The sequence below is a fragment of the Pseudochaenichthys georgianus genome, chromosome 22, assembly GCF_902827115.2.
Source record: "Pseudochaenichthys georgianus chromosome 22, fPseGeo1.2, whole genome shotgun sequence".
Classification (NCBI taxonomy): Eukaryota; Metazoa; Chordata; class Actinopteri; order Perciformes; family Channichthyidae; genus Pseudochaenichthys; species Pseudochaenichthys georgianus.
Genome location: NC_047524.1, coordinates 6,916,321 through 6,938,486, shown reverse-complemented (window position 1 = coordinate 6,938,486; position 22,166 = coordinate 6,916,321). Strand labels below are relative to the sequence as shown.

The window sequence follows — 22,166 nt, the reverse complement described above, 5'->3', positions numbered from 1 at the left end:
CTCTCTGAAGAACCAGCACCTTACCGTGGTAGAGAGGTTTGTGTGCCCTGATGAACCTGGGGGCTGTGTTGTCTGGAACCTTGTGTTCCTGGTAGGGTCTCCCATGGCAAATTGGTCTCAGGCAAGGGGCCAGACTAAGATTGGTTCAAAAGACCTCATGAAAGACGACACAGGAAGTGAGGATACCCGGCCCGGAGGAAGCCCGGGGTCCCCTTCTGGAGCCAGGCCCAGAAGGAGGACTCGTCGGCGAGCGTCTGGTGGCCGGGCTTGCCACGGAGCCCGGCCGGGCCCAGCCCGAAAAGGAAACGTGGGCAACACCTCCGCTTCTCCGTCCCGCGGGCCCACCACCTACGGGAAACATCGATGGGGTCGGGTGCGCTGCCAGAAGGGTGGCAGTGAAAGCGGAGGGTCTCGACGGACCAGACCCGGGCGGCAGAAGCTGGCTTTGGGGACGTGGAACGTCACCTCTCTGGGGGGGAAGGAGCCGGAGCTTGTGCGGGAGGTGGAGCGGTACCAGTTGGATCTGGTTGGGCTCACCTCTACGCACAGCGTCGGCTCTGGAACCTTACTTCTGGATAGGGGTTGGACTCTATTCTTCTCCGGAGTTGCTCAAGGTGTGAGGCGCCGGGCGGGTGTGGGGATACTCACAAGTCCCCGGTTAGGTGCTTCGTTGTTGGAGTTTACCCCAGTGGACGAGAGGGTCGCCTCCCTACGCCTGCGGGTTATGGGGGGGAAAACTCTGACTGTTGTGTGTGCTTATGCACCCAACAGCAGTTCAGAGTATTCGGCCTTCCTCGTGATTGGGAGGAACGGGAGTGGTGGTTTGTTACTGGACTTCTGTGCTAGTCATGGATTGGCCATAACAAACACCATGTTCGAACATAAGGATGCTCATAAGTGTACGTGGTACCAGAGCACCCTAGGCAGAAGGTCCATGATCGATTTCGTTATCGTATCATCGGACCTGAGGCCGTATGTTTTGGACACTCGGGTAAAGAGAGGGGTGGAGTTGTCAACTGATCACCATCTGGTGGTGAGTTGGGTCGAGTGGCGGGGGAAGCCTCTGGATAGACCTGGTAAGCCCAAACGTGTAGTTCGGGTGAACTGGGAACGTCTGGAGGAGGCCCAAGTTCAGGAGGCCTTCAACTCACACCTCCGGCGGAGCTTTTCGGGCATTCCTGTGGAGGTTGGGGACATTGAACCAGAGTGGTCGGTGTTCAAAGCCTCTATTGCCGAAGCCGCGGCGGGGAGCTGTGGTCTCAAGGTCCTAGGTGCCTCAAGGGGCGGTAACCCTCGAACCTCCTGGTGGACACCGGTGGTCAGGGAAGCCGTCCGACTGAAGAAGGAGGCCTTCAGGGATTTGTTATCCCGGGGGACTCCCGAGGCAGTTGCAAGGTACCGACAGGCCCGAAGGGCAGCAGCCTCATCCGTGGCCGAGGCAAAGCAGCGGGTGTGGGAGAAGTTCGGAGAAGACATGGAGAAGGACTTTCGGGCGGCACCAAAGTTGTTCTGGAAAATTGTCCGACACCTCAGGAGGGGGAAGCAGGGAACCATCCAAGCTGTGTACAGTAAGGATGGGACGTTGTTGACCTCAACTGATGGAGTGTTGGGGCGTTGGAAGGAACACTTTGAGGAACTCCTGAACCCGACAACTCCGCCCTCTATGTTAGAGGCAGAGCTGGAGTATGACGGGGGATCAACGCCAATCTCCCGGGGGGAGGTCACTGAGGTCGTCAAACAACTCCACAGTGGCAAAGCCCCGGGGGTGGATGAGATCCGCCCGGAAATGCTGAAGGCTCTGGGTGTTGAGGGACTGTCATGGTTGACACGTCTCATCAACGTTGCGTGGAAGTCGGAAACAGTACCGAAGGAGTGGCAGACCGGGGTGGTGGTCCCCCTTTTCAAAAAGGGGGATCAGAGGGTGTGTGCCAATTACAGAGGCATCACACTACTCAGCCTCCCCGGGAAAGTTTACTCCAAGGTACTCGAAAGGAGGGTCAGGCCGATTGTCGAACCTCAGATTGAGGAGGAACAATGCGGATTCCGTCCTGGTCGTGGAACGACGGATCAGCTTTTCACTCTCGCAAGGATCCTGGAGGGGGCCTGGGAGTACGCTTATCCGGTCTACATGTGTTTTGTAGACTTGGAGAAGGCGTATGACCGGGTTCCCAGGGAGTTACTGTGGGAGGTGCTGCGGGAGTATGGGGTGAGGGGGTCTCTACTCAGGGCCATCCAATCTCTGTACTCCCAAAGCGAGAGCTGTGTCCGGGTCCTCGGCAGTAAGTCGGACCCATTTCCGGTGAGGGTTGGCCTCCGCCAGGGCTGCGCTTTGTCACCAATCCTGTTTGTAATATACATGGATCGGATTTCGAGGCGTAGTCGTGGGGGGGGGGGGTCTGCAGTTCGGTGGACTAAGGATTGCACCACTGCTTTTTGCAGATGATGTGGTTCTGATGGCTTCATCGGTCTGCGACCTTCAGCACTCACTGGATCGGTTCGCAACCGAGTGTGAAGCGGCTGGGATGAGGATCAGCACCTCCAAATCTGAGGCCATGGTTCTCAGCAGGAAACCGATGGACTGTCCACTCCAAGTAGGGAATGAGTCCTTACCCCAAGTGAAGGAGTTCAAGTATCTCGGGGTCTTGTTCTCGAGTGAGGGATCAATGGAGCGTGAGATGGGCCGGAGAATCGGAGCAGCGGGAGCGGTACTGCAGTCGCTTTACCGCACCGTTGTGACGAAAAGGGAGCTGAGCCGGAAGGCAAAGCTCTCTGTCTACCGGGCCATTTTTGTTCCTACCCTCACCTATGGTCATGAAGGATGGGTCATGACCGAAAGAACGAGATCGCGGATACAAGCGGCCGAGATGGGTTTCCTCCGCCGGGTGGCTGGTGTCTCCCTTAGAGATAAGGTGAGAAGTTCGGTCATCAGGGAGGGACTCGGAGTTGAGCCGCTCCTCCTTCGCGTCGAAAGAAGCCAGTTGAGGTGGTTCGGGCACCTAGTTAGGATGCCACCTGGGCGCCTCCCTAGGGAGGTGTTCCAGGCACGTCCAGCTGGGAAGAGACCAAGGGGTAGACCTAGGACCAGGTGGAGGGATTATATCTCTTCGCTGGCCTGGGAGCGCCTTGGGATCCCCCAGTCAGAGCTGGTTGATGTCGCCAGGGAAAAGAAAGTTTGGGGCTCTCTGCTGGAACTGCTACCCCCGCGACCCGACCACGGATAAGCGGGAGAAGATGGATGGATGGATTATGACATGAGTCAGTTTAGTCAGATTTTACTTAATCTGCCTAAAAGCATCTCCTCTTCTTTAACCACCATGTAACATTTGTAATAGCATTCATATAACTGAGCCTGCTGCAGCACAAAGGTGTTGAGCAAACTGCATCAGGAAAAGTGTGATGACACCTTGCTCTGCCAAAGGCAGCATTGACTGGATGTTCTGCTCTTAAAACGTGTCACAATGGTAGTGTGTTGGCCGGTCTGTGATACCAACACCAGAGGAAAATATCTAAAAAATAAATGTTTTCATATTATTTGTTAGATATTATGGTTCCCCAGAGCATTAACCCCAATGAATTGGTTATCCTTTGAATTTTAACTTAGCACCACTTACAGGTAAAACGGGTCATGTCAGGATATTTTGCAAAGTAATGACTAAGCTGTACCAAATGTATTTCTTTTTACATGCAAAACTTCAATTTTCAAATTACCCTTTGATAGTCTTTCGCCAGACATAATGACGTAATGACCCTTAAAAATGTAATAAAACAAATACCTAAAAATGTTTAATTTGAATAAAGTGATTCATTGGATCAAATAAAGGTAATCAATTTATCTCGTCATTGCATGCTCCTCTGTGTGTGAGAAGTGGTGGAGTGAACAGTCTTTTGACCGCAGTGAAAGGAAGTTTTGAACTATATTCAGTACAGCCCTACCAATGTCATTTGTGATGTTCGAAAAATAACCTGCAAACATCAAAATGCTAACGTCTTAAATATTCCATTGTTTCATTAAGATGATAAATAGTGCACATATTACCTGTAGTCCTCTACCCTCCATGCATTCATATAGTTGGTTTTGTATTGTTTAATTTGAAAAGACAGGCAATACATACTATTTTATCAGCTAAATTATATAAGTAACCAACATGGATGTCTATTTCTCTTCTTATCAAAGTATTTTAAGCTTATCAACTTATGGTTTTGAACAAAGGCCTTTTCATCAAGTAGTACAAGAAATGTAAGGTGTGCCCAATTTGAAAGGCTACAGTTTTGAACATGGTGGTGTTTTCTTGTCAAAAACAAATTTGAAGAAATAATCAGAAAGTCCTTATTCTTTATAAGTCACTCACTGAATCGTCCTCTGTACCAGGCTCTGGTGCTCTTAGCCTCCGACCAGCACCTGTTAATAAGAAAACACAGAGAATAGACAAAACATAAATACCAAAAATAAATCTTACATGATAGAAAATGACTTTAATGATTTTAATATATTAAATTGTAATGGTACGTAAAATTCACTTTGTCAAAGCTATCTCAATCAGAGTTATGTTAAAATAATGAATGAAAGGAATACAGGAACTGCAGCAAATGTAAATTATCTGCTGTTTATCTGCATTTCTTTTTTTAAGCAGTAAGCCGAGACTTCCAGCCTGTGGCTCCTAACAATTGTTTCCAGGCTCACAGACAGAGAGAGACACTGGAGCCGATGATGAGACTATTTTGAGTTTCTTCCTGGCAATAATTCCCCCAGAGACCCACTGCCTCCTTTGTCTGTTAAGTGATCCGCTACATTGATCCACAGATAAGACTCAGCTCAGCCCTGATGGCTGCCGAAAAGGGAAAGTCTGACTCCAAATGGTTAGTCAGATTATTATTATAATTACCCGCTCTGATACCTGATCTCTAATTGATTTAAATCCATTTTGAACTGTATCCTTCATTAATTTAATGTAAGGTTAATTCGATCAGGATACTACTTAGGGATGAAGAAGGTTTGTTAGTCTTTCAAATGTTCGCAATGAAAAAAACAAGCAAATTCCCAAAAGAAAACGTTTGCATAAATCAATGCTTGATGATTGCAGGTAAAAGCTGTTGCTCTTTCTTCCACATTTTCTGTGGTTTTAGATCCTCATTGGTTGATTAATTAATATCATCAGGAGGCGATTGTTATGTCGTCGGTACAATTTAGTATTGGATCAAATGTGGTTGCACTACACATGGAGAATCCAATCATTTTCATTGCAGATAAAATGTTTTTGGTCTTTCTACAGCCAAGTCTTTTTCTAGTGGTGGACAGATGATAGGTTTTAAAACAAACAATGCTGTCTTTGTTAGTCTTACTTACGCACTAAACTGCTCAACTCAAATCAAGAAGTTAAAGGAATAAGTCGCCCAAGATCAGTATTACTTGTACCAACATCCTATCAACTCCCATAAATGGGTACCACTTTACAATAAGACTACCCTTATAAAGGATTCATAAAGGGTTTATAATTAGGCTATGAATTAGGTTGTAAACAGTTTATTAATCATTAAGAACCATTTATAAACCAGTTCTAACATAGTTTTCATACATCAACACAGGCTCACTATTTGGCAAGAGGACTAAGCCTTATATTGGCTACTTAGCGAGAATCAACTCAGTGAACAACAAATACCAAGGATGCTAGCTGATGAAGAAGACAAAGTAAGCTAGTTAGCCAATATAAGACTTAGCAGTACAGATAATTGTGGGCTCACTATTTGGCAAGCAACCGGTCTTGTGTCTTATAAAAGCTTATTAATGATTTATAAAGTGTTCACAACCTAATTAATAAATTAATTACAAACTATTCGTAAACCCTTTATAAGGGTAGTCTTATTGTAAAGTGGTACCCATAAATGCAATACTGGATAATTTGTAATTCAATTTTTTTCACATTAGGCGCTTTCACACCGCAGTACTTTTCCCACAAAGGTTCATCAAAACTTAGTTCATGAGAACTAAAGAGTTCTCATGAACTAAGTACAGATCGCGTTCACACCGGAATAAGTCCCTGGGGGAGGATTAGGCAAATGAAGCCGCTGACGTCATTTCTTCTTCTTCTGCTTTGGGTTTACTGGCAGGCCGCAAACAACTTCACGGCGTATACTGCCACCCGAAGTCCCTGGAGTTGGGGACTGGCTTCAGTAGAAGCTGCTGGGAGTCCCAGCAGCTTCTACTGAAGCCTTCCGAGTAAATCGCCAGAACGCCGACACCTCCTCATCTACCGCTCCCATGTTTTCTTTTGTGTTGCCATAAGTTAGTCTCTCTGCGTTTGTGCGCTGGACTAATGCTAATGCTAATAATGCTAATGCAAGGATAATAAAATGGCGGCTGCACAAAACTTTTTGGGAGTTTTACGGGGCGTGGTTTGCAATCCGCCCAGCCAATCAGACATAGGAACCTTTTTATCCCACGAAAGTCCCTGCTCTCTAGCGGGTCCATCGACAGAAAAACAAATCAGCTACTACTTTTATATTTGTTAATATTTGTTAATGTAAAATCTCAATGTAATTGAGATTTGCTTTTTTTCTCTTTTTTTATGTCTTAATAACCTAAAAATCTTTGCATTTTGGACTGTCAGTACATCTTTTAAATGTTGTTGTCCTTTTATAGACCAAGCAATTATCTAGAGAATAATCCGTAGATCATTATTTATTTATTTTAAACTTTGATTATTGGATTTTTTCAACAGCATACAGAGCATGTATCGAAAGTAGGTAAACACATCTTCACTTTCTAGAAAAATAGGTAGAGTAACAATTTAAATACTGCTCAACACCAGGGCAAACTAAATCCCACACAGACAGAGGACAAACAGACAAACAGACAAACAGACATACAAAAAGAATAATAAATAAATAAAACCAGTCAGCTAAAACAAAAATGTCAATAATATACAATAAATGTCAGTACGGCAGCAGCTCCTCCCCGTGACAACCCGTCCAGTGTTGGGACCCCTCCAAAATGCAAAAGTTTATCAGGAATGATTGGGAACTTTATCCTCTTAACACATTTGAAAAAAGGTCCCCATATTTTCCCAGATGTATTTGAGGAAATTGGTAGATTATTGATGTTGAAAACATTATCTGAGTGATTTACTAATGTAAATTTGGAGTGCAATCAGTTTTTTCTTCCCCGAGTAGTGTGAGAGGTTTTTAAGCAATGTGTATGTTCTTTATCAAAAGAAGAGTTAAGTAGAAACTAAACTGAAGTAACTTTAATCAATTGGAAACACACATGTATCTGGTTATAGTTATAGATGCAAAGGGTAGGAAGTTCTCATTTGAAACCCAGAGACTCTACCTTTTTTTGTAATGTCACTTATTGAACAACCATGCAATATACCACGTGTAGTTTCTCAACTAACTACCCCTTTGACACCCCTCCCTGTGCCTTAATGAATGTCATGTGAAGAGCTGCTGGAGTAAGTGCATTAGAAGACAGTTACCACAAGAGACTGATGGTATAAAGAATCCTCCCATGTCTGTCTCAGGGTGTGTTGCTGCCTCAAGGTTAACAATCCTAGAGAGTTCATGAAGCTAACACGACATCATAGCTTTAATACTGAGTACATACATATTAATAAGCATAGATCTGACATTAGGCTCAGAAATATCAAAAGAGAAAATGTATCTGCAAGAAAAGTAGTTTCACTGAACGCCCCACAGTGTAGACGTGTTGTGAAATATAATAATCACATCTTTACAGCTGCCTGTGCCATCCGTCTCATCACCATTCATATCTTACACACACAAAGAAAATCTCACAATCTACATTTCAGAGCCCTTTATGTGGATTCAAAGACCTCACTTACCTGCTGCTTTTGTTTGTTTAACTCCTGGGAATAAAGCGAGGTTTTACTAACGCCACATCCAAACTGCCCTGAAACTTTGCTGTGTGAGAGTGGGACTGCCAAAGTGGCTAAAGTGATTTGTACAGTGTCAGATGGACAAAAGAGGCGGGACACTTTTAGGGTTGCAGTCATACTTTTCCTGAACTTTTGTTACTCCTAAAGTGAATGAAGTGCCTCATGTTGACTTTGGTTCACAGCCTTTGCAACACACATTCCTTCAAATAAAGTTACATTCACATGAATCTCTCACTAATTAATACCACAACCCCTTACCATTTTCTGAAATGATCAATATAGAGGAAGAACATCTTAAAAAGCTTTTTTTGTATTTGTTCACATGAACATAATATATTATATTACTGAAAGACACATAATACTTAAGATTAAGATGATTTAAAGGTGATGAAACAAGGGACATTTAATGCACTAAAAGTGAGAATGTTAGCAAGGTGATGTTAGCATTTAGCACAGTAAAGAGTGCATAGCAAAGTTGTAGACTTTATCTTATCTCAGTAGCTTTGTTGACTTAATGAAAACAATTAAGAGTTTAAGAGACAAAAAACATTTTTGTTTGCAAGTGTGAATTATATCTTAGTAGTCTTATCATCATATATCTGCTGTCAGTCTTGTGAAAGTAACTAGATAATAATGTACTCATCTACTTTACTTAAGTATTCCTTTTAGCTACAAGTATTTGCTTTTTATGCCACTTAATACTTTATTTCCTTATATGACAGCTATAGTTACTTATTTTTAAGTACAAGTACAGCTAGAACAATAAGTTGACAAAAGTTAAAATGAACCGATTGCCAATTTATTTTTAAAGCAGAATTCTTTCATCTTTTCAGCTTAACAAATCAAAACAAATCAAGTTCTCATTCATAACACTCCGTTCGATGTCTCACTATGGGATACGCCTCATCGCGGAGCAAACAGAAGCATCAATCTCATTACGCCAATCCTGATTGGCTGGTGATCTTGACGTCAGCGTCAGGGAATCCACCCCCTATAACTAGCTTGCGCTACGTCGCATGCGTCATTCAAACACCTCTTCTCGCTTCAGAGCACATCTCTATGGTAGCCAGGCTAGCTTAACAGTCCACAGACTGAACCCAAATCTAAATTTCGGTCGACGGGCGCTCGCCGGCTACCCTTCCTGCTTCGCAAGAAGACTGCTAATACTAACACACCAGTTAGTATTATAATCGACCTCGCCGTTTCTTCCTCGGGAAATAAGGTAAGGTTTTGATTTTTTCAAGCTAGCAACACACCTGTCGCTAGCTTGCTTTCCCTCACTACCGACACCACGGTAGCGAGGACGTTTTTTCTTTTCTCTTTCTCACGGAGGAGGAAAGGATTAAAAGAATATTAACACACCAGTTAATATTCTTTGAGAAAAAAGACCTACACCGTCCTCTTTTTCTCCGGATTAAAGACAGGTTGGTAACACTTTTTTTCTCGACGACGTACCTGTTAGGAGCGGGTCCTCTCCACGCCACGCGGCGAACAAGATGGACGCCTCTCTCCCTCACACCAGAGGAGTCAGGGACTCGGAGGCTCGACTCGGAGGCTGCGGGTTGAAAATATCAGGCACAGACTCACACCAGGTCTGCTCGTCCTGCCTCGGGCTGGAACACGCCCAGGAGGCTATTGACAACCCCGGCTCGTGCGGGCATTGTGCCCGTTTCACCATAAAGAGCCTCCGCTGACGGTTAGCACGCCAAGCTAGCTTGTCGGGACAGGACCCCCTCATGTCTGTTGATTTGCCGGCTGGCAATCAAGACGCAGGGGCGTCCGCCGCAGAGATTGAGCCCCGCACTGTGTCGGTCTGGGGCTCATCAACAGCGGCAGTTGCAGAACCGGAGTCCCGCGCCGTGTCAGGCTGGGACCCGGTGGCGGCAAGAGCCGCGGGAACGGAGCCCCACGCTTTACCAAGCTGGGGCTCCCGGCTAGACCTCACCATGGTTTCGCCCACGGAGGATGTCCTGGAATTGGATTACATGGAGGACGAAGAGGATGCCTCTGAGTTCCTCCTGTCTGATTCGGATGAGCAAGAAGACGATATCTTCATGTCATCGGCTCAAGCTGCAAAGCCGGGAGCGATGGCTGCTCTCCCGGGCGATAGCACACCAGCTTCGCCCTGTCTGAGCATGGACCTGCAGGCCGTGTGTCAGCGTGCCGCGTCCAGGCTAGACATCCCGTGGCACGAAATGGCCAAGGAGACCTCCAGGTCCCGTTACGAGGGGAAACATTTTCCCCAAGCAACGAGGATAAAGAGGCAACTCCTTCCGGTCTTCCCGGAGATGTTGGATGAGGTGTCGGTCTCGTGGAGAGACCGGCCCTTTAGCAACAAGGCCCCAATCCAGGGTGCCTCCTCCCTAGACTGTGACGGTATGGAGAGGCTCGGCCTGCTCCGCATATAGCCTATGGAACCGCTGGTGGCAGCCCACCTCCTACCAAGCAGGAACCCCACGCTGCCAGCGAAGGCGGACCAATTCCAGTCGACCATGACTGAACGGTCCTACAGAGCCGCAGCATTGTCCACCAGGGCTCTGAACGTTTCCTCGCTGCTAACCGCATACCAAGCAGAGCTCTGCGAGGATCTGTCGAGCAATCCTGGTCCGGCCGTTCTGGATGAGATGGCCGCGGTCACAGACATTTGTCTCCGTGCCCAACGCTGCGCCGTCCAGGCCACGGGCAAGGCAATGGGGATCATGGTGGTGCAGGAAAGAGCTAGATGGCTCAACGTCACTAACCTCCCAGACCGGGAAAAGGAGGATATGCTTGACATGCCCATCGTTCCCGAGGGGATTTTCGGCTCCGCTCTCGCAGAGGAGATGCGAGTCGAAAAAGAAGGAGGACGAGGCCCTCCACCTCTGCCTCCCTCGAAGGGTCCAGCCGCTGCCTTCACAGCGGCAGTCCTTCGACCAAGCTGCCTCGAACCCTGCTCGGTTCAAAATACTCAAACAGCAGAGGTCGCAGCCCGCCCCGAGTCCCCAGCCCAGGCAGGAGACGAGGGCGAGTTGGCCTAGAAAATCTCCGGTCCCGGCTGAAGCCCAGGCGCAGCCGACCCAGAATTTCGGCCAGCAGTCGAGGAAGAAGAAGCGAGCGGCCTGACAGCCCCTCCTTCTCTCCTCTGTGACAGAGCTGGAAGTCCATGGTTCCCCAGCTCTAGATGTGTTCCCGCCGCCTCGAGAGATGCCTCAACACCATCCTCAAGTCCGCAAAAACACATGTCACAAGTTTGTTGTTGTTTCTAAAATAAACCATTTTCCGCTGACGCATCCAGGCTTCAGGCCAAGGGCGCAGCTCAAAAAAATTAAAAGAAAAACAATAAACAGTCCGTCAACTGTTCCCCTTCTGAGAGCAGCTACGGCTTCTCTCAAAAGGCGGATTATAGACGGGTCTGTGAAGGCACCACCCTTACGCGCATGCGCAGTGCCGGCTGGGGCTGTGAAGGCACCACCCTCACGCGCATGCGCAGTGCCGGCTGGGGCTGTGAAGGCACCACCGTCACGCGCATGCGCAGTGCCGGCTGGGGTTGTAAAGGCACCACCGTCACGCGCATGCGCCGTATCGGTGGGGATTGTCGAAATGGGGCACCACCGTGTTCAGACACTAGAGGGCCCCATAACACAACAAATAGGGACTCAGAGGGTAAGAGACGTGACATCTCCGCTGGCTCTAAGAAGCATACAGTGGAAGATGCTCACAACGTCTGCTTGGGTTTCTCAAGACAGTAACACGGGGCTACAGACTCCAATTCGCTGTCACCTCCCCTCGCTTCTCGGGCATTCTGTATTCACAAGCCCGGGGAGAGTCAGCCCATATTCTAGAGAGAGAGATTCTCTCACTTCTAGAAAAGAGGGCTATATCTATAGTACCCGCCGAGCAGAGTCAGATTACGCAGACAAATGTCCTCGTAAAGCACCTGCTCAACCTGGGTTTCATAATAAACACAGAAAAGAGCATGTTGTGCCCAGCACAGACTGTACTCTTCCTGGGTTTACACCTGAACTCGGTGCCCTTTACAGCCCGCCTGTCAGCGGAAAGAGTAAAAGCTTTCAGAGCTTGTCTCGCTCATTTCCAGCTGCGCAAACATGTTCTCTTCAGATCATGCCTGCGGTTACTGGGGCTCATGACGTCAGCCATCCTGGTCGTACGACTGGGACGCTTACACATGGGGGAGTTTCAACGCTGGGTAGCCGCTTTAAAACTAACTAACTAACTAAACAGTAATGGTTACTGTGAAAAGCGTAATGGCACTACGTCACTGGCCGCACCCGACTTTTTCTAGTACGGGGCGTGCCTATGGGTGCTGTCCTTTCACGGAAGGTGGTCACCACGGACACATGTCTGACAGGCTGGGGAGATATTTACGGAGGTCGTCCGGTGAGGGGTCTCTGGAACAGAGACCTCCAGCGGGCGCACATAAATTACCTGGAGCTTTTAGCGGTATTCCTCACTCTAAAACGCTTTCTGCCTTTTCTCAGAGGACATCATGTCCTCGTGAGGACAGACAACACGACCACAATATTGTGTATAAACCGCCAAGGGGGTTTGCGTTCTCTCCAGTTACACATGCTGGCACGCAAACTGATCTTATGGAGCGGCAGACGTCTCCTCTCTCTGAGAGCGACACACGTACCAGGAGTGATGAACCTCGGGGCAGAGCTACTGTCCAGAGGTGCACCACTATATGCAGACTGGACTCTACATCCAAGGATTGTGAGTCAGCTGTGGGTGCGTTACGGCAGAGCCGCGGTAGATCTGTTCGCATCAAAAGAAAATGCTCAATGTCAGCTGTTCGATTGGCTTCCGGGCCTTCTGTACACGTTCCCACCCCTGGCTCTGATACCCCCAACTCAGCCATGGCAGCCCCCACTACGCAGGGACATACTGTCTCAGGCGGGGGGGGGGCGATCTTTCACCCACGCCTAGAGCGCTGGGCACTATGGGCCTGGCCCGTGAGTGGTACAATCTGAATACAGTGAGACTCCCTCAGAAGGTGATAAACACTATTCAGGGTGCGAGAGCTGCCTCCACCAGATCTCTCTATGACTGTAAGTGGAGGGTGTTTGAGGAGTGGTGCCTTCAAAAAGGACACATCTCTTTTCAATGTCCTGTCGGGGTGATTTTATCATTTCTACAGGACTTGATCGATAAACACAGAGCTTTCTCTACAATCAAAGTGTACCTGGCTGCTATTGCTGCATGCCATGTGGGCTTTGAGGGAAAGACGGCTAGCCAACATCCTTTGGTCTGCCGTTTTATGAAAGGGGCTCGCAGGCTCCTCCCTGTTTCCAGGTCACTGGTGCCCTTATGGGACTTGGCAGTGGTTTTAGATGGGCTCAACCTGACCCCATTTGAACCCCTGGAAGGAGCTGACATGAAGCACTTGTCACTCAAGACCGTGCTGTTACTGGCCCTGGCATCCGCCAAGCGGGTCAGTGACATTCATGCGCTATCTGTACATCCTTCATGCACTCAGTTCGCCCCAGGGCAAACGAGAGTGTTGTTGAAGCCAAACCCTGCCTTTATACCAAAGGTGGTTGGTTCATGTACCCCAATTGACATTGAGGCATTTCCTCCGCCGCTGGTTTCCTCCGGGGAGCAGCAGCCGGATTTGCTGTGTCCAGTCCATGCTTTACGCACCTATATGGACAGATCAAAAGAGTTTCGTCATAATGACCAACTCTTTGTGTCCTGGGCTAACCCTCACAAGGGCAAGCCCGTTACTAAGCAACGGCTCTCCCAATGGATTGTGGAGGCAATTGCTTTGGCCTATACGGTTGCAGGCACCTTCGGGTCTGCGGGCTCATTCGACTCGTGGTCTGGCTACATCCTGGGCTTTGTTCAAGGGTGTTTCCATCCAAGACATCTGTGCGGCGGCGAGCTGGTCCTCCTTGTTGAGTCAGAGCTCTACCTGTTAAGTTCTGGTTGGTTTGGTGATTTTCGAGATAAGCTCGTCTGGCAATACGGGAGCTACAATTTCCCATAGTGAGACATCGAACGGAGTGTTATGAATGAGAACTATAGGTCACTTACGTAACCCCAGTCTTCAGAGTAACATGTAGTGAGATGTCTCACCAGACGGCCCTCCTTGCTATGGTGAAGCGAGAAGAGGTGCTTATTTTGAATGACGCATGCAACGTAGCGCAAGCTACTTATAGGGGGTGGATTCCCTGACGCTGACGTCAAGATCACCAGCCAATCAGGATTGGCGTAATGAGATTGATGCTTCTGTTTGCTCCGCGATGAGGCGCATCCCATAGTGAGACATCTCACTACATGTTACTCTGAGCCCTGGGGTTACGTAAGTAACATATAGTTTTATTTATATAGCACATTTATAAACGATTTTTGATCGAGCCAAAGTGCTGTACATAAAATAAAAATAGCCTACAGTAGAGACACTTTACAGCAAATACAACAGCACAGATTGTTCATAATATCAGTATGAAAAAAACGACACCCTCTATCCTTAGACCCTCACATCGTACAAGGAAAAACTTCCAGAGAAAACCCACAGTTTAAGGGGAAAAAATGGGAGAAACCTCAACCTTTAAACAACCTAACAACCTTTGTTAACAAATTAAATGATTTGCTGCCTTTTCCTTTATTTATTTGTATTTTATCTAATGATATTATATATAATAGTGTAAGCATCACATTTAGCATTGAGTACTTTTACTTTAAATATTTATGAGAAAATGTTCCTGATATACGTCAGTACTCATTTTACTTAAATGGTACCATGAATGCAAGACTTTTACTAGTAACTGGTTGTTTTTATTTACGGTGTGGTATTGCTACTAAGTAAAGAATCGCAGGCAGTGGGCAGTGGTGAATACTTCATTCACCACTGCCTACTGTACACATATCACTTTAGGCAGCAGTTCACAAAACCTGCAAATATGTTAAATGCTATTCTTTCAAATCCAACAGGTAGGAAAGTTAGCCCTGAAACAGGAAGTAGGAGACAGGAAAGTTGATGACAAATGTCCAACCATCACATAAAAAAGGTTTTCCACAAGTATCAAATTATATTTTCTATTTGAACACAACCTGTTTGGATTGTTTATTCACAGCAACTGAATGTATGGATAGTTTCATTAAATTAATCAGAGCGGCTGAAAACTGTCATGTGCCAAGTGTTAAGTTCACATCTGCTGTAGTAGTTAATCACGGTGTCACTGTGTGCACGGAGCTTTGTGAACCATTCAGGCCCTGCTTTGCTTGACTGGAAGATGTATTTCTTACACTATTGACAACCTAATTCAGGCGGATGTCCCCGTATTGTTGCCCTAACTAGTGGCAGTGCATATGTAGAAACTCCTTTCTCAAATATTTGTCATGTGGGTGCTACAGATGGCCCGATAACAACCCTCACTGCTGCCTGAAAATATCGAAATTAAATCACAAAGTTTACCTGTTTATTTATTTGAGTGATTTTACATTGTAAATATTCTGATACAAAGCCACTGCCTGCCTTTTTAATTTGACTTGAATGATGACATTCTGCAGATATATAAGTACAAGCAGTAGATGCTGAAGTCCTTTGTGGTGCAGATCCTGCATGAATCATATTTGGGTGCAACTGCAGCTCTGGATCTGGGTGTGGTCCGTCCCTCAATGCGGATGTGACGAAGATAAAATCTTTAAAACGACTTAGACTGCAAACAACACTGACAGACTCATCTTCCCTAACTCAGTGCTGTGAGAGTGGTCCTCTCGTATTCAGGCTTTCCAAGGCATCGATTCAAATCCACACACTGCAATGCTAGAATTCTTATTCAAATGAGAATCCTGACTGTATGTATTAGTAGTCTGTCCTCAGCTAATCTCTTACGTAACCTCGTCCTGCTCCAGTTCGTGCTTCCTGTTTGAATGCACCTGGAGGCTCCCTGAAGCTCTTCTCTTCACTAAACTAATAATAACGTATTACAGCTCATTATTTGTACTCTTGGATTCAGTATCTTCTCTTTTTGTTTTTGTTAAACAGACAAGGTCCTTTCACTGCTTATTTGGATCCAAATTATAATAAGATTTATGTCAAGGAAAGAAAACTAAAATTAGATTTTCCTCAGGGATTATACGGACATGAGACTGTAAAAGCGCATGCTTTCAATCTATTTATCCACTGCAAACTCACAGCAAGTTTAATCTCAGCTCTGGAATTTGTATCTTAATCTGCCTGTATTGCTATACGACATGCAAATACTGTACACCAAAAACACAGATATAATATATAATACAATATTATTTCAGGTCAGCACCTGGGCTGCAATGTGTTTGTTTAGCCTGGAATGCCTGAAGCCCCAAGTGACTCAGATGTATTCATATTTTCCTGTGTGTTATTTTGAAGGGTTTGACAGATATATAACGTTGATTTTCTTCTTTTATCAAATGTACATTTTTGAACTGATTACTGCCAAAGTTGTTTACTGACAACCACTACAGTGTTCTAAATAGACTCTGGATGAACTATATTTGTTTCCATTTAATTCACTTTGAGAATTTATTCTAAGTAACACAATGTTCCTCTAGTCCGTGTTTAAGTTTCTTATAATGATCTAAAAGATGTTACTGGTCCTCCCTGACAAAAAGTAAATCAAGATGGAAATTGATCATATACAAAAACATTGAAGATATGTGTTAGTGTCAACATCCTTCCTGCAACCTCAAATGGTCCACTGTAAATAAGTCAAAATGCAATACAAATAAAGCAACGTCCACCTGACGCTCCTAGCAGGTTAAAACTAATCTCATATTGACTATTTTCCCTGAAGCTGGTATCAAGTGGTGTGATATCGATCCGAGAGCAGGATTTTCCAACTGAGGCTGATGGTTCGTAATGCATCAGGATCGTCTGATTCAGGCTCCACTGCTGAGCAGATCGTCAGCCTCTCTGTCTGGCTCACTTCCTAACCTCTCCCTCCTTCTCTCTCTCCTTCCTTCTCTCTGACCTTGAGCGTCGCCTGAAGCCTTTCACAGCAACACTAACCTCTCTTCAGGCAGATTTAATTATATGCAGCAGCAGAGATAACTGAGGATAATTGTGGGAAACTGAAAGATGGAATCACAGCCAGTATTATTTCCAAATCAACATTAAAGCAGACAGCATATATTCGCCTCCTTTTTTACAACATCCAACAATAATATGACTTATGATACTATGATGTCAACTTATTTATCAAAATATAATATTAAGTATTTGAACTAGGCTGTTAAATAAGACACATTTTAATTTTTTAAATAAAGTGATTTGTTTTTCTTCTAACTGTGCTGACAATATATTATCTTATACGTATGTCGTGTTCGTGATTCAGCAATTTCTTTGGATCATTTTATTTTTGTATTTACTCATACTAGGTCAGAATCTACCCTATCAAAGCCTTTGAAGTTGGTTTGAAAAATCAATTATTTAGAAATTGATCATGGATTGGAAAACCCCCAATAAACAAGCATACATAAAAACACATCACTTTTTCCAGCCAAATGATTAAAAACCAATGTCTGCAATGCAACTTGCGTGACAAAATCACTTCTTCACAGATGTGCAGTTCAAACATTCATCATGATCAATCATAACGCATTTTTTCCCCAGCAGAATTTCATGATTGCAAGCATAATCGCTAATCTATGGCTCGAATAGATTCAGTTTTACGTAACTATGCCCACACTCTTGATCAGATATGGTTTATCTACACTGCATAATGTAAACCCTGCATTTATAATCTAGAAAAATCCATAATGGGGTGTGTATCAAGAGAAATGTATTGCTTTTAGAGCTTTTAGCATACTAAACTTTCAGAAATGTTGATGTTTTTTGGGCTAAAAGTGATGCAAGGTAACAGGTAATAACTCTTCCCTCTTGAAGGCTGCAGCTTTAAAGCTTTCATCTCCGGGGCTTTTTTGGGGGAATATTTACGACACATTTCAGTAGCCTTTTTTTCATGTTTACCCCCTTGAAGTTTCCCTCTATCACTATGTTTCTGCTTTGCTGAACTGCCACAGTAACCCAGTCCTTCTTTCTGCCTTTCAGCCTCTGCTTCAAAACACACAGCATGAGGGAAACAGTAGAAGAAGGGCAGAGCAGCCTGACAGCGTCGATGATGACATCTTCAAACACCCCCCCCCCCCCCCCCACACACTGCAGACACACCCAACGCTCCACTGCAGGTCAGCAACACAACTCCGCATCAGCACCAGACGCCTCACACTCACTCACTGTCTCTCCGCTGCACTAAAACACACACATAATCTACCCTGCTGCTGCTGAATCAGTGAGTTTCTCAGAGGGGAAACAGCAAAGATAAAGTCATAGAATAGGGAGATAGAGGGGGAAAAGAGAGTGTGTGATGCCCACCCGTCCCTGAAGAGGCGGCGTGCCAGTTAGGAAGGGCCAGGTGGAAACAGTCGCACATGATGGCAGCGGTGGTGGAAACGCCGGCAGCAGAGATGAAGTCCTGGGACGTGCAGGCTGAAGGGAAGGAGGGAGGGAGGGTGGAGGTGGTAGAGGGCGATGCAGGTGCTGCTTCTGTTGCTCTTTCTGCTTCTCCCCCCCTCTACTCGTCCTGTGTCAGCCTGTGTTGTGCAGCGAGGGATGAGTTGCAGAAATAACCGAAGAGAGAGGAAAAGAGAGCGCTGCCTTCTCCGAGCTCAGTGCTGTCCACTAAGTGAAGGAAACTCCCACTGCTGCCCCGTAAACATGGACCTCCAGCGCAGCACGATAACTTAATAATGGGAGGAGCTGCCCCCCCCTCGCCTCCTCCTTAACTCACACAAACACATCCCTTAGTTCTCCTTCTCCTCCTCCTCTTCCTCTAAATTCCTCTTCCTGTAATTTCCTCTTCCCCCGCTCTCCTCTGTTCTGTGTCATTGATCGGCCTAATCGGACAAGGACAATCAGGATGTCAGCTTCTGGCTCCAGTGTTTGGGGGGGGTACAGTTTATTGACATGGAGACATACCTCAATTTGATGCTGTGTACACTTAGTTTAAAACCACTTATTGTGGGCAGGAAGGCAAAAGGATGGAGATTTTAGCTGGGAAAGTGTGAGAACAAACGTAGGATAATCAAACTAAAACAGCACATGCCACATGAGTTCAGCCTCAGAGATGATAAAGTTTGGTCACACAAACAGTAGAAGAAATACAAATGTAAAAGCACTTCTTGAACCTGGTCCCTGGAAAGCTTAATGACATACACTGTAATGCATGCAGTTTGAAAAAATACATGTTGTTGTCTGCTCCCACCAAACATATGTCAAAATGTCTCCCTTTTTCGAAAACGGAATATCTCAAAAAACGCCTGGAGGAAACGTATAACAATTTGGCACAAATGTCCACTTGGTCAAGGAGGAACTGATTAGAATTAGACGGTCAAAAATGAAGCTCACAGTGACTTCACAAAACACAATTTTGGCCAAACCACAAGCATTCATTTGATAATCACTTCAATTTCCCACAAATGTCTCACAATGTCTCACACAAATGATGAAGTGATGACCTTTTGGAAAGATCTTGACTGGTTGACGAAGGCAAATAACCACAAGGCAGTAATCTAGTTGGGCAATTGGTTAATCTTTTAAGAAATTGTCAGGGCAAAAATGACAGAAAAAACATTACTTAATGTCATACTCTCAGTTGTGATGATTTGACGAATCAGAAACTAAAAAAACATGTGGTTTTGGACTAAAAGAAGAAATAACCATAATCTTAGTTTTTTTTCAACATTTTAAAACAGTTCATAGGTTCATTTTTCTGTGTATTATACCTTTAACACAGGCCATCTTGACCTGAAATCCTGGAACAAGAAGCTCATTCGGTCTTTCCTTGAAACAGCCCTTACATCAGTAACATCATGAAGGCCAGATGGTCACGAAAGAGAAGACACAGGTTAAGAGCCTTCTAAAAATCAATTAGGACACGCTTGCTGACCAAAGCAAAAGCAAGTCCATCAGGAGGAGGGTACTCATGCATAGTGTATATCTGCCCAGGTGCAGGATGACATCCCTTTTACATTTTAGCACACATCTGAGTTTGAATATCAAATCTACTCTAACATTTTACCTGCCTGCTCGCTAATATCCCACAAATCTCAACAAATCATCGCTGCACTCAAAACATCTGTGGGCGCTCCTGTGTTTGATTGTCCGTGCTAAGTGATGTTTGGGCCAGAGAGTGAAGCTAGCAGTGCATTAGCCACTTTTAGACCAGCACTTGGATCGATACCGCAGAAATGCACAGCAGCACTATGGTGCAACAGGCAGGACAGGTATCAGGTAGCATGTATTATAAAGGCCTTGTGTGTAATATGTTTCTTCCTGCACGATGTTCTACATGCATGTGCGAAAGATCTACATGGGAACAACATAGCAAGTATGTAAACAGGAGTGCAGCGATATTCCTTAATCATAGTGTTTAGTTCTTTGAATGGGTGTGTCTGCCCGCAAATATAATGTTATCAGATATCATGGCGGATATTTTCGGCATATTCTGAAACTGTGCGGCTCACTTGGCCTGCAGATACTTTCCAGTGATGCAGCCATTTCATCTAATCTAACAAAAGGAGCAATTATTCAAATGTGGAGAATTAATTACAGTTATTTTATGCCATTACACATAAAGCCGCACATCCGTTAAAGTGATTAAATGATTGAGATTCACCTCCAGCTCTGTATTTGCGCTTTTATAAATGGTATTTTTCTGAATCTGCAGTCAAGCCGGGCAAATCCTGAAGGATGAGATAATCTCTTTAAATGTTTAAATGTGCTTTCTTCTTCTTGGCTAGGAGCACACACAATGACACAGCATTACGTTTTGGCACAAGTTCAAAAAACATTTCTGAAACCTAAATCAATTTGTTGCTGGAAGGGAAATGAAAAATATTAAACATAATAGGTGGATTTTTCTTTACCGAGACAGATTTGCTACAATAGAGACAGTTGTTCATTTTCTAATCATATGGTTATTAAATACCGTTTTTGGAGCATGCATCAAAAGCATGTAATGTGAGAATGCTATTGGAAACAGAAAGACACGAGTCAGAACAATGTGGACATCAACACCAGAGACGGGAATAGCAGATTGTGCTGTTCTGTGGTTTGGTGTTTATTTTTCTCGGGTAAAATTTCTCCGTGACCTTCAAAGAATTTCACAAAACTCCAATTTATTACGTATATGATTAAATGATGACTAAAAATCCAATTTCTTTGCAATTAAGACATAAAAGGTAAGCCAAATGACTGAATTGATTTTCTGTCTTGCAGACGCTAATCAATATCAATCCTGTTTAAGTACACATTTATTGTAATAAGAGTCGAACTTAGCTCTTAAATAAGTTGCACACAGTGTTCTTCCAAGAGTGCTTTAAAAGCCCACATACAGAAGATGCCAAAAACCTTTTTTGTATTTACTCTATATCCATCTCATGATTAAGTCAACTCTTTATTGTTCCATAATGATGAATGTCATTGTAGCCGTGTATCAAAGACACTATCATTGTTGCTATAAATAGCGTGAGCCTCAGTGGATACAGCTCCTCTCCGCTCTGTTGGTATGTACAGAAATATTTGCGTGACATTCAGCTTAGTCACGTCGATCAGTTGCATCCTTTTATTCAGCGAGGGTTTTCAAATCCACATCTAATAGACTTAACCCCTTTGAGTGCACACCGCCATAGGGTTTAAAGGGCAACCATTCCCACCCTGTTCTCCCAGTGTAGATGTGAACACCCTCACACACCATTAAAGCCATAGTTTGGATGTTTTGAGGTGGGGTTATATGAGGTTCTTATCCACAGTCGTTTATCGCCCACAGCTGATGGCAGATTGGAGACACACCAGAACGGATGCAAAGAAATGTACTGCATGGACAGGGTGGAAACAAAAAAGTAATTATGCCACCTAAAATAGCTGATATCAATTTATTTGTTCTCTATATTTAGAATATTTCCACCACTTCACCATAATGTCATACAGCCCTTTTTTATCAGAAAATTGAAGCTTGCATATATGCTCTCTTCAAAGCTACCAGAGTATATTTTCAAACACAGTAATTTTACCAACGTTTCTGGTCTATCGTTGCTTAAATTGGTTAGTTTGTTTGTGAATCTGATTAAAGTCATACATTAACAGAAACAAACAGTGGTAGGTGTAAGGGAAACTTCTGTGTAGCAATGCAGTGGGAGTCACCGATTCAGGAAAGAGACACGGGAAGAGCAGGAGCTTTGATATCAAACACTGATGGTTTATTTGGGAGCTTCGGCCGGAGAATTCACATC

The 22,166-nt window shown here is 44.9% G+C and overlaps 2 protein-coding genes across 2 annotated transcripts in view; one reads left to right on the top strand and one right to left on the bottom strand.

Annotated features, from left to right (window-relative positions):
• Positions 1–19,674, bottom strand: part of LOC117467985 (neuroblast differentiation-associated protein AHNAK) — a 35,948-nt gene extending 16,274 nt beyond the window's left edge. The window contains exons 1-3 of the mRNA XM_034111934.1: positions 19,659–19,674; positions 18,250–18,363; positions 4,350–4,399 (exon numbers count right to left, since the gene is read on the bottom strand). Coding sequence (XP_033967825.1) covers positions 4,350–4,399; positions 18,250–18,363; positions 19,659–19,674 — 180 coding nt within the window. The remainder of the gene's footprint in view (positions 1–4,349; positions 4,400–18,249; positions 18,364–19,658) is intronic.
• The window catches only part of LOC117467279 (phospholipase B1, membrane-associated), a 57,431-nt gene continuing 53,317 nt past the window's right edge, over positions 18,053–22,166 (top strand). Inside the window, exon 1 of the mRNA XM_071201633.1 lies at positions 18,053–18,062. The gene's annotated coding sequence lies outside the window, so the exon portion shown is untranslated. The remainder of the gene's footprint in view (positions 18,063–22,166) is intronic.